Source organism: Ostrea edulis, chromosome 4 (genome assembly GCF_947568905.1).
Source record: "Ostrea edulis chromosome 4, xbOstEdul1.1, whole genome shotgun sequence".
Lineage (NCBI taxonomy): Eukaryota > Metazoa > Mollusca > Bivalvia > Ostreida > Ostreidae > Ostrea > Ostrea edulis.
Genome location: NC_079167.1, coordinates 67,432,943 through 67,446,595, shown reverse-complemented (window position 1 = coordinate 67,446,595; position 13,653 = coordinate 67,432,943). Strand labels below are relative to the sequence as shown.

Sequence of the window (13,653 nt, the reverse complement as noted above, 5' to 3'; positions counted from 1 at the left end):
TGTTGACAACTCTTTACTGAGTGTATTATTTCTCACATTCTACTTTGCAATGTTCTCAAAATAACACCATTATTAATAGACAGGAAAAACTTAAAAGAGATAAACCCACTTCCCAATCTTGGAACATCTGGCCAAGATAGCAACTGTCAAAAAATAATCCAGCATTCACAATCTAAAACTTCAAGGAAGATGGATAAAAATAACAACCATGCAGCTTTTTCATTTTGAACCAAATGCTAAATCTCTCAGATATTCAGACAACACATTTCTCTACCTTACATAATCTCAACTTTATGGAGGGAAGGGGAGCTAGCATTTAATGATTTCCAAGGTTACAGAATTGCTCATTCTCATTTAAGCCGTAATTTGTCAATTAAGGGGACTATTTTCATAAAACAGGTAACTTACCCATGATAGCCTCCACTTTTTTAACATAGCTCACTTTTTTGGTACAAAAGTTTTCAGAGAAATGCAATTAAGAAATAATGTAGAGAGTCCTTGAAGTCTCTGTGAATATCCTTGAAATCTTGCACTTAATCCTTGCATCAATCACCCTGTATAAATGTATATATACCAGAAGCCTCCTTTCTCTCTCAGAGAATGCAGAAATAATTTGTTATATCTGCACTAAGGCAAAACCTGGGAGTTCAACACCCAGCACTGTCTTCACTTTGGTCAAAATGGCTGGCATGAGCAAAAATAAACACAAAATCTGGAGAAAAGATGAGTCTCCTTGGTAATTAGACAACTCAGCACAACAAAACTTTGCTGCTAAAAAAAAATTCAAACACCCCAAATCTACATGGCACCAAAAAACAGATTCACACACATCCATGATGTCATAATCTTATCTATTCATCTAGAGTTACAGCATTAGGGGGGTGGGCTCATTCATGCCTCTTAAACAACTGGGAGTCTGGAACTCTTTACCTTCGGGAGGGAACTTTGGCATACTCAAATAAATCTATTGAGACAATCAAATTATTCTTTCAAAACCCTAATATACAGTTAGTAAAACAGATAAACCAAACTTTTCATTTCTCTCCTTGTCAAATGGCCGAGTTATTCAGCCACTGTTTCCAGATGTTGTAAACATCTCTGGGGCATTTAGTGTAGAGAAAGAATGCAATACAACCTCATCAATATTATTACAGCAACTACTATAAAAACCGCAAGTTGGAGAAAGCTTCAGAGCCGCTCTAATCTACCTATCTAATCAACAGCACCTGTCTACAATATATCTGCTTACCCTCTGTGCCTTCACCGTCTTAGATTCTGTAGGAACCCCTTCCATTACATGTCTCTTTTTTACTAGCTTTAATGTTGCACCTTTAATCTTTGTCACACACAATGTTACATATGTAGTGTAGCAATATACCACACATGGTATGGGTTCGGCAAACATTGATTTTTATGCCTGAATATTTACTATTCAGAGGATGAATTTGCTGCGGCTGCAATGAGCCATTGATTACCTGATCATACAGAGAGTTAGGGTTAGCAGCAATTAGTAATGGAACAATTCATACCAATCTACAAGAGGCAGGCATCTTTGACCATCATGTTTTGAAAAGCTTTGAGAAAACAAACAGGGTCTGTTCACAAACAATACATCAATCTCACCAGGCCAATATCATCTGGCTACTAATCAGCATATATATTATTCTTTGTATTCTTCATTCTATGAACATTTTCAAGAAGAAGAAAATTGTCCGCAAAAACAAGTCACCTAAAACACTGATACCTTTCAAGCACGAAATACCTTAATTTCTGTATTCTTACCTTGCCAATGTGCTTCACCATAACTACAGTATATGAGTGGGACACCCCTCCATCAGAACGACAGGAGATGTGCACACTTGAGGCTCACCATGCTATAGATTTCTGCAGCTTGCAGAATCTGAGAAATGTGTTTGTAGGAATCAGTGTCATTTCTCATCACTCAGTACAAGGGGTGCAAAATACTCGTTTGGCACAACTGTTCTGAGGAAGAGGATTGACCTGTGGTACTGTGTGTGTGAATGTCTGAAATATGTGCCAACCGTGGTGACCCCTCCACCTGCTCATAAAGGGTGTGAAGAGACCTAAAGACACTATACCCTTTGACAATTGAAACCCAGTCGGATTCAACACTATAACTCAGTCAGTCAAATGTACAGAACTCATGGGACGTCACATGTACAACTCTCTTCCAAGGATATCAAAGCAAAACAAATTACAGAAAAAAGCAATTAGTCTGCATCAAGGCTGACAGTATGAGATGATTCATACCAAGGTGAACATAAAAGATGCTCTGATCAGGTATAAAAATCAATAGATTTCCTGTAAAACCTTGTGACACACTCATCTAGTGATACTGAGCCATTCAATATTCATACACTTTATGATCATTATAATGAGATGCATAGGAGATGCTATTTTTCTTTTCCTGCACCCTTGTTTCGTGGAATATTGTATTTAAATAACGGTTGACCTCACACTGTACATAATACATACTGCATTGTTTACTTTTTGTTATACTTGTATATATACAATCCTCAAGAATGCAGGTCAACAGTGTTGTTGTCCATAAGAACGTTTACCAGAAATAGGCTTGAACATTAACCAGAATGAAGTAACACTTTATGTATGGAAAACAGTTTAAAACATAAATCAATGTAAGAACAAATATGGAATTCTGACTTTAAATCACTCCTTCACAGTCTCCATGCATTACTAGTACGTCATAATTAATGGACATTTGTTTTTCTTAAATTTTTACAATAGAATTTCATTGTACAATGACTCAAGATGTCAGTGACTTTTTTCAATGACTCACACATCAACCTTTAGTACACCAGAATGTGGGAGTGAAACTAGAACAAGGTATTTTTGTGATGGCGAGCATCACTAAAGGACCCTGCTTAATGTGGCATTATTTAAGGGAGACTACTCACACTTGATCTGTAGCCCATTGATATAAGTTAAGAGTACAAATTTTCAATTCAATAACTGAAGGGATAGACAAATAGTCCAAGGAAAACTGTCAAATCCAATTAGCTGAACTCAAGGTTTGTAACTCTTTCAAAAATGGGTCAAAAACTTAACTGTAACCCATTGATGTATAAGCTCATGTACAAATTTTCAATTCGATAGCCAAAAGATAGTCAAAAAAGTCCGGAAAACTGTCAAATCAAGTAAGCTAAGTTCAGGTCCTAATTCTTTCAAATTAGGTCAAGAAAGCCTAAACTCAAACTTAATCCGTTACCCATTGATATAAGCTTGTACAAATGTAACTCAATAGCTGCAGGGATAGCCAAAAAAGTCCAGAAAAGGGTTTGCATGGATTATCGGACCCACACACACACACATAGGTTGTTCATTATAGGACACCTGTCTACTGTATATAGCGCCCTTATCATTACAACCTTCATTTCGGGATTAAAACTACATTTGTAAAAGAATTAACCTTTGCAAAGAATTGAAGGCAAAGAATTTCAACTTATTTCATGAACAAAATTTGAAAAGTAAATGCATGTGGGATGCAGCCCATCCCATCCAATTAGAATGGTTATCTGTGTACAATGGTATGTCAATAATCTATTTACATACAGATTTACATATATAATGCTTTGCCAAAATGGATCATAGATATAGATTAATTTGGAAAATATCAATCAAATATCATGAAAATGTTTTGCTTTTATTCACATATTAATGGGCGTATGTAAAATAGTTAATGATGCTTTGGAGAAACAGAGAGAGAAATGCTGTGGTACTCTTTTAATTAAATAGCCTAGAAAGTTTTTGCTCTTAATTCTCTTACTGCATTTGTAATGAATTTAGTATTCTAAAGGGGTTTTTTTTTTTGGTTTAAATCCTTATATGGTAGTACTTCATTTTTAGAGAGAAAACAATTTGTCTTTCCATCAGATGTGAATTTTTCACCAGGTTTTATTTACTCCATTTCAAAACTTACCATTCTGGGTTTAGGAACACTCATAGTGCCATCCCATATCCACTCATACCATAAATGTTCAGAGAGATGCGAAAATTTGTCACAACTCACTTTGTCTTCTGATTGGTCAGAAATGAGAGAATGTCTGCTGCCGCAACAGTTTTCATGAATAAATCATCAATCAAAGATAACCTATTCGGCAATGCAGATCAATACCTTGAAGCATACCAGAAGCTGCCATGAACCCTTCATTCACATCATGAATTCAAACCCCTATCAAACCAATTTAAAAAAAACAAACAACAGCACTGCTTTCTAAAATCATATTTCCATTTGGGGGCTTAATTACAGGTATTTATTATTTTAAAAAGGACTATTGATCCATTCCCTTGCATTGATCAGCAGAAAATATCTTTAGTACTTGGGATGTAGCAAGAGAAAAAAAATCAATATCTAGCCCTACAAACACACAAGACAGCTGTGAAATGGGGAGTACAAAATGTGAGGTAAAGCAGCAGGTTGTAAGTCTGTAACAGGGAAGAGATCTCAACAATGACCGAGATCTCAACCATGACCGCAGCTGAGCTGGCAAATTACTAACCCTCTACCCAGAACTACAAATTGTCATCGAAAGGGTGTTTGTAAAGGCAAAATTTGGTGGGAATGGGAAGGGTTTTTTCAATATTTCTGTTCTTAGTACATCCATTTCATCCAAAGTTTGTTTTTGTTATACACACAAGACTATCCTATCTCAACACCCCCCCCCCCTCCTCCTCCATGTACACTACAGTTGTATCAGCAACAGGTTGTGTAATGTTCACTGAAGAAACATACAATATAGAGTTTATACTAAAATGTTTTAATACGTTTTAGTTCATTTTATTCAGTTTCTTAGGTTCATCATAAATTTTGTTTAAATTTATTTCTGGGTAAATTAACCAAATTAAACCTTGATTGGCAAGTTATCAGTCAATTATCACATCATTAATATACCTGGCCACTTTAACGATAAATGATTGGATGAAATGATTTAAGTGTCTCATTACCATATCACAGAAGCATGAAAATATCTTGCCAATTTCGTCCCACACTCAATCAGCTGGCTTCCAATCCAATACCAACCCCCGTTTCAATGTTGCACACTGAACAGAATTCCTCCGAATTATCCATAGGAACTTGTAAGGCCTCATGTACCACACAGGTCAATTTCATTCCGAAAATAGTTTCAAAGTGTGCACAAAAATATATAAGAATTTGATTATGGTGCTGCTGTTCTTTGGAACAGACGACCATACAACATTCAACAGTGCAAGTCATTGAACTGTTTTGAAATAGAATTGAAAACACATTTTTGGGGGAATTATTTTTCCAAAGTTTAACTAGAACTCATTTCTAATGGGACAAATATCCCCTGAAGGGCTCACCCATATAGGGGCATATCTGAAATATTGTATAGCTGAAGACTAGAAAGACACGATTTTCATCATTATTCATGTTTCATCTGAATAAAAGTTACAGGATCCACTAAATTCCGTAGACTTCAATATTTATCACTAATCATGGTGTAATAAAGAGTGTACAAATTCTCAAGGAAATCCATGTCTCTCAAAAAAAATGTCTAGACAAAATCATATCCACAGACAGATGGGCAGACAGAGACAGACTGATAGCCTGACAGAAAGACAGACAAATGGACAATGATTCCTTTCACCCTCCCCTAAACTTACGCAGTAGTCTCTGTGAGATAACATATCCTTACAAAATCTAAAAGAAAATGACAAGTCCATAAAGTTGAAAAAACACCTGTAAAATGAAAATATCCATAACTTCCTTATAGATATTAAAGAATCTCAATAAAAATTACAGATACATAACTTCATTAATCTGTTCATTGGTTTTTAAGATATACTCTTGAAATGGAAAAAATATATCCATATCTTCCTTGAATGTTATAAAATCTCAATCATTGAAAATAGCAGGTACAAAACTTCATCATTCATAAGATATAGACAGTTTTTATCAGATCTGTTCATTGTTGTTGTTAAGGAGGTATGTTACACCAGAGAAATTTGATGTAGATGAAAAGTGGGGAATATGTACAACAATATTTTGAAGTTGAAATTTTTCAAATTTACTTTATTTTGTCAAAAAATACAGTTTTAGTAGAAGATAATCTGAAAAAAATTTAAAACCCCTGCTGGACTTGAACCTGCGACCTACAGTTTAGCAGACGGTAAGCTAACTTACTGAGCTACTGGACTTCGTATCTAAATTGAAAAGGAAAAGTCAAATATTGCTGATATTGATTTTTTCTCCATGTTTTTAAAGGAAGTCAGCCATTATGACAATGTAGAGTACCTCCTTAATTAAAGATATACTCTGAACAATTTATATCTATGAATGGACAGACAGACAGGCCACAGTATACCCCCCCCCCCCCAACTTCATTTGCGAGGGGTAGGGGTAGAATTATTCTTTTGGACACTTTGAATTTTTAATTGTACCATTATATGTGTAATATATCTAATAATAAATTATTATTTACCCTAAAATCTATGTTATGCTTACAATTTTCAGGGTATGTTGTGTGAAAGATTTTATTTTGATAAAATGTCTGTTATTTATATTTTGTGTGAAGTGCCTGATAGCAATGATAGGGCAATTTTATCAAAATATACTGAGTGGTCTTTATTGAGTGGTCTGTAAGTTTTATAAATATTTATCATCAGAAATCAGTAGCCACGGTTTGTATAGTGTGATGTTGATTGACAGCTTCAAGTGATACGTCAGGTAGCTGTGTGTTCAGGTGAGTTAAACCATCACCAGATTAATTAGACAAATGCAGTAGTGTTACAATGATGAATTCATAATTTAATCTTATTCAAAATTTCAAAGGTTTCCATATCCTAGAGATAGTAAATACTGTTGAAAACAACACTGTATTCTGGGATAATCCAATTATTGAGAACTAAAGTAACAAACAATTTCACAGAGTGGGACATCCCCCATTTTTGCAAGTCAGAGAGGGCTGAATCATAAACCCTTGGATAAAGTCAGAGAGGAGTGGATCATAAACCCTCAGATTAGGCCAGAGAGGGGTGGATCATAAACCCTCAGATTAAGCCAGAGAGGGGTGGATCATAAACCCTCAGATTAAGCCAGAGAGGGGTGGATCATAAACCCTCAGATTAAGCCAGAGAGGGGTGGATCATAAACCCTCCGATAAAGTCAGAGAGGGGTGGATCATAAACCCTCCGATAAAGCCAGAGAGGGGTGGATCATAAACCCTCAGATTAAGCCAGAGAGGGGTGGATCATAAACCCTCCGATAAAGTCAGAGAGGGGTGGATCATAAACCCTCCGATAAAGCCAGAGAGGGGTGGATCATAAACCCTCCGATAAAGTCAGAGAGGGGTGGATCATAAACCCTCCGATAAAGTCAGAGAGGGGTGGATCATAAACCCTCCGATAAAGCCAGAGGAGTGGATCATAAACCCTCAGATTAAGTCAGAGAGGGGTGGATCATAAACCCTCCGATAAAGCCAGAGAGGGGTGGATCATAAACCCTCAGATTAAGCCAGAGAGGGGTGGATCATAAACCCTCAGATTAAGCCAGAGAGGGGTGGATCATAAACCCTCCGATAAAGTCAAAGAGGGGTGGATCATAAACCCTCCGATAAAGCCAGAGAGGGGTGGATCATAAACCCTCAGATTAAGCCAGAGAGGGGTGAATCATAAACCCTCCGATAAAGTCAGAGAGGGGTGGATCATAAACCCTCCGATAAAGCCAGAGAGGAGTGGATCATAAACCCTCAGATTAAGCCAGAGAGGGGTGGATCATAAACCCTCCGATAAAGTCAGAGAGGGGTGGATCATAAACCCTCCGATAAAGCCAGAGAGGGGTGGATCATAAACCCTCCGATAAAGTCAGAGAGGGGTGGATCATAAACCCTCCGATAAAGCCAGAGAGGGGTGGATCATAAACCCTCAGATTAAGCCAGAGAGGGGTGGATCATAAACCCTCAGATTAAGCCAGAGAGGAGTGGATCATAAACCCTCAGAGGAGCGAATCATAAACCTCAGATAAAGCCAGTGAGGAGTAAAACATCTAATGAATGTATGACATCCAGTAAAATAAACCAAATATTTCACTTGCATGTAGTTGAGATAATATAGGAACCTTTTGCCCCTTGAAAATTATTGTAAACCTCGGCTACGCCTCAGTTGACAATGGTTTTCTTGGGGTGAAAATTTTACGCTTTACTTAGTATATAGAATTCCTATAAATGTATCAGAAATCATCAAAATCTTATTTATTGATACATGCAGCTAGGCCCAAGTAATTGGCACAAAGATATCACAATACTTTTCAGGTACATTGTATTAATAATTATGTAACCACACACCAACAGTAAAAGTGAACAAAGGGAGGCTATTCATACTAAGATTCTAATGGTTCATACAGAAGATTGAGAGTTACCTCTCTTATGTCATCTGAGCTTGTTCTGAGCCAGTGCAGTATCATTCAAAATTTGAACTTGAAGATATGTATACTGATCAGAGCCCACTCCAGTGTTAACATCAGTACTGCATGGAAACACTTTACAACTTGATATTTTATTGCATTATAATTTGACCTCTACTGACATTAAAGGGACTGATTCACGATTTTCCCCAAAATTTTGTTTTTCACTTTTAATGATCAAAATCTATTGTCTAATGTGTTTAAAAGATTTAACCTAAAAATGAAGGTTATACATGATCACAGAAGCTCATTCTACAGAGTTTATTATTTGTTTTGTAAACAAAGATTTCGGTATGTTATTGTTTACAAAATTTTCAAAAGAATCAAAGTTTATTATATCTTTCACATTTCAAAGCATTCTTTTGGGTTAAATGTGTCATCTAAAGTTAAAATCTCTTAATTTTATATCACAAAATTAACATTTCACTGATTTGTTTGTATAATTGAAAAGATTCGAGTCTTTGTTTACACAACACAGATTTCACGACAGGCTAAAATATTGCTTTTATTCTTGCGTTCAGGTCAAACATTCAGCTGTTAACATTAAATCAGTCATATTTTTTATGTTTAATAAAATAGTTTTGTTTCAAAAATTGTGAAACAGTTCCTTTAATATCTTATGCTGCAATTACTCTACAGTGACAGGAATACACTATATGGCAAATAGTAACCAATTCGTTAAATTAGCATCGCTAGGCTCCATACTATCCAAGTGCTATGCTAGTAAGTTATGAGTGCATATTTCATCTGTGTAAGATTCGTTGCCAAATTTACAATACATTGAGCAGCTAAGTCACAAATGTCTTAGCATAACAGGAAATAAACATGTTTTTTGGGTCGTGATAGATCATAAAACATGCATGTTACAGGCAAGGCTTTGAAGTACAACATGACAACTGTTACTGACACCGTACCTCTGACATTTTCTAACAGGAACACATGAATTAGTAGTCTGTATATACTATAAATAGAAGAGATAGGCTGGCTGCAATCATCTCATCAAGGTCACCTAGTGTAACCTGCCATGTCCTTGATAAAACACTGCATTGTATCAGTCCACCTAATTGTAAATGGTACCAGCCTAGGGGATGTACTGTCTATCAGCTTGGGGTTTACCTATGATGAATGTGCCATGAGTACCAGCCTGTAGGTTTACCTACGACAGAGGTCCCATAGGGACCAGCCTATAGGTTTACCTACGACAGAGGTTTCATAGGTACCAGCCTATAGGTTTACCTATGACAGAGGTCCCATTAAAGGGACCAGCCTGTAGGTTTAACTACGACAGAGGTACCAGCCTGGGGGTTTACCTATGACAGAGGTCCCATAGGGACCAGCCTGTAGGTTTACCTATGACAGAGATCCCATAGGTACCAGCCTGTAGGTTTACCTATGACAGAGATCCCATAGGTACCAGCCTGTAGGCTTTCCTATGACAGAGATCCCATAGGGACCAGCCTGTAGGTTTACCTACGACAGAGATCCCATAGGTATCAGCCTGGGGGTTTACCTGTGATAGAGGTCCCACGTGTATCAGCCTGGGAGTTTACCTATGATGAATGTCCAATAGGTACCAGCCTGGGAGTTTACCTATGATGAATGTCCCATAGGTATCAACCTGGAAGTTTACCTATGATGAATGTCCCATAGGTACCAACCTGGGGGATTACTTGTGACGTATGTCCTTTTCAGAGAGAATCTCAACATCATGAATACTCCTGTCGCCATGCACCCTTTGTCTGAATCATTTTGTTAGCGCTATGTATAAAATGTAATGTATTTAATTTCACATATTTGCTCTTTTATACTCCTTCATTACGTCAGTACATCGAGTCTCTATATTTTATACTTCTTCATTATGTCAGTACATCGAGTCTCTATATTTTATACTTTTTCATTATGTCAAAACATAGACTCTAGATGTTGTACTTCAGAAGTTCTTCATTACGTCAGAACATAGACTCTATAATATATATTTCTTCATTATGTCAGAGCATCGAGACTCAGATTTTACATTTCTTCATTACGTCAGAACACCGAGACTCTAGATTTTATATTTCTTCATTACGTCAGAACATCGAGACTCAGATTTATATTTCTTCATTACGTCAGAACACCGAGACTCAGATTTATATTTCTTCATTACGTCAGAACATCGAGACTAAGACTATATATTTCTTCATTACGTCAGAACATCGAGACTCAGATTTAAATTTCTTCATTACGTCAGAACACCGAGACTCTAGATTTTATATTTCTTCATTACATCAGAACATCGAGACTCTAGATTTACATCAGAACATCGAGACTCTAGATTTATGTCAGAACATCGAGACTCTAGATTTATGGCAGAACATTGAGACTCTAGATTTACGTCAGAACATCAAGACTCTAGATTCACGGCAGAACACCGAGACTCTAGATTTACGTCAGAACATCGAGACTCTAGATTCACGGCAGAACACCGAGACTCTAGATTTACGTCAGAACATCGAGACTCTAGATTTATGTCAGAACATTGAGACTCAGATTATATATTTCTTCATTGCATCAGAACATCGAGACTCAGATTTATATATTTCTTCATTACGTCAGAACACAGAGACTCTAGATTTACATCAGAATATCGAGACTCTAGATTTACGTCAGAACATCGAGACTTAAATTTTAGAACAATTAAACTATGACAGAGAGCAGTCAGCACACATTTTTAAAATGACTTCAGCAATTAACAAGTAAATCTATCATCTTCTTACTGAGAAATGAACCTAACCTGTGGGCCAAAGTATATTTTAATTAATCAATTTATTTTTTGAAGGTTTAGCCCAAGTCTGGGCATGACCCTACTAAAAGGGTCACCAACTGTGGATATCTTAATGTTCACAATTTTTCATCCCCTTGATGTTACACATTGATTTTCAAATTGATAAAGATGAGTTGAGTGGTCTCAGAGAATAAGAAACTTTTTGCCAGACGCAAAATGTTTCTTGGTCATCAAAGTTCACTTAATGATAAAACCTTCAATTCAGATGAGCAAAAGAATATGTTGAAACAGCATAAGGCAATATAAAATCTAAAGCACTATACAAGTCTAAGGCATTATACAAATCTAAGGCACTATTCAAGTCTAAGGCATTATACAAATCTAAAGCATTATACAAATCTAAGACACTATACAAGTCTAAGGCATTATACAAATCTAAAGCATTATACAAATCTAAGACACTATACAAGTCTAAGGCATTATACAAATCTAAAGCATTATACAAATCTAAGACACTATACAAATCTAAGGCATTATACAAATCTAATGCATTATACAAATCTAAGACACTATACAAGTCTAAGGCATTATACAAATCTAAGACACTATACAAGTCTAAGGCATTATACAAATCTAAAGCATTATACAAATCTAAGACACTATACAAATCTAAGGCATTATACAAATCTAAGACACTATACAAGTCTAAGGCATTATACAAATCTAAGACACTATACAAGTCTAATGCATTATACAAATCTAAGGCACTATACAAGTCTAAGGCATCATACAAGTCTAAGGCATTAATTATACAAATCTAATGCATTATACAAATCTAAGGCACTATACAAGTCTAAGGCGTTATACAAATCTAATGCATTATACAAATCTAAGACACTATACAAGTCTAAGGCATTATACAAATCTAAAGCATTATGCAAATCTAAGAAATTATACAAGTCTAAGGCATTATACAAATCTAAAGCACTATACAAATCTAAGGCACTATACAAGTCTAAGGCGTTATACAAATCTAAGGCACTATACAAGTCTAATGCATCATACAAGTCTAAAGCACTATACAAGTCTAATGTATTATACAAATCTAAGGCACTATACAAATCTAAGGCACAATACATTTAGTCTAATGTATTATACAAATCTAAGGCACTATACACATCTAAGGTATTATACAAATCTAAGGCACTATACAAATCTAAGGCACTATACAAATCTAAGGCACTATACAAGTCTAATGCATTATACAAATCTAAGGCACTATACACATCTAAGGTATCATACAAGTCTAAAGCACTATACAAGTTTAAGTCATTATACAAGTCTAAGGCATTACAAAAAAGATAAAAACAAATACATGCACAGTACTTCACAAAAAAAGAAAAATGGGATGAGGATTTCGTCACTTCCTCTGGTGTTGACATTTTTAATGAAGTCTCAGCGGAGCATACTAATAAGACTCATCAGAGTTGACTATTGACTGACAAATGTATCCTGAACACGGACAGAATTTCTATACACACTAAGAGACATATCATGACAACATTTAGCCCTGAAGAACAACAGGAGATCAATGATCATGCCTTTTGTCTGCAATAAAGAACCTCAGATTTCCAATCCTATAAAATACCACTACATGGCCCTTTAACTGCCCTGGTTAATCAATAGATACACCGTAATCAACAAGTAAATTAGGGAAGGAGTTTTTAACATGGTCACACAATTTATAGTGGAAAATGATGCTGAATAAATCAACATGTCTATTTTCCCCCTTGAGCAGTATGCCAATCCTCTATAAATGAATAGAGAAATATCTTTCTGACATATACCATACCACTCAGAGACCAAGCAGTCATAATTCATTAGCACCTGCATGTCATAACCTTCAATAAATATTACAGGTTTCTTGCAGGAAACATCTCAAACTTTACATCCACCCAACTGAAAAAAAGTCTGTACCTTCCTGCATAATTCTTATTTTTAAAAAAAACCTAAATACTATATCTTTTTTGCTCAACATCTTTCAGATATGATTTGTGTAAATAATGTAAAATCAATAAATTTTCCCCAAAGAGCAAAAGGATTATTTCCTGAAAAGTTACATCATTTGAAATGATCAGGACTCCCTGATAATGATTCTGATAAATTCTTTTAAAAATCCAATATTTGTATATGGTGGCTGATGGGATATGTGTTCTTTCCTTCAACATTTACATGCCTGCAAATGACACTGTTGAAAATCAAGTATTTTGATGAAATTTCAGAAAAATTAATGCTTTTATTTCAACTTACAAAGAAGAGGCCCATGGACCACATTAGCTCGTATAAGCTACAGTATTTTCCCATGTAAAACATTAAATACCAATTATGCCCCACCCCTCATGTGGCCCCACCTTGAACCCGGGGGTCA

General features: G+C 35.8%; 1 protein-coding gene across 8 annotated transcripts in view; it reads right to left on the bottom strand.

The window, feature by feature from the left end:
• Nucleotides 1-13,653, bottom strand: part of LOC125671322 (ankyrin-2-like) — a 117,810-nt gene that overhangs the window by 86,704 nt on the left and 17,453 nt on the right. For 2 of the 8 annotated variants that reach the window (XM_056163567.1, XM_056163565.1), the window contains exon 1: nt 3,959-4,067. The exons of 5 other annotated variants lie outside the window; for them this stretch is intronic. In XM_056163567.1, the coding sequence (XP_056019542.1) occupies nt 3,959-3,982 (24 nt within the window). In that variant the 5' untranslated portion in view covers nt 3,983-4,067. Of the gene's footprint in view, nt 1-1,249; nt 1,385-3,958; nt 4,068-13,653 lie in introns of those variants that run through there. One more of the 8 variants, XM_056163564.1, reaches the window with a different exon arrangement.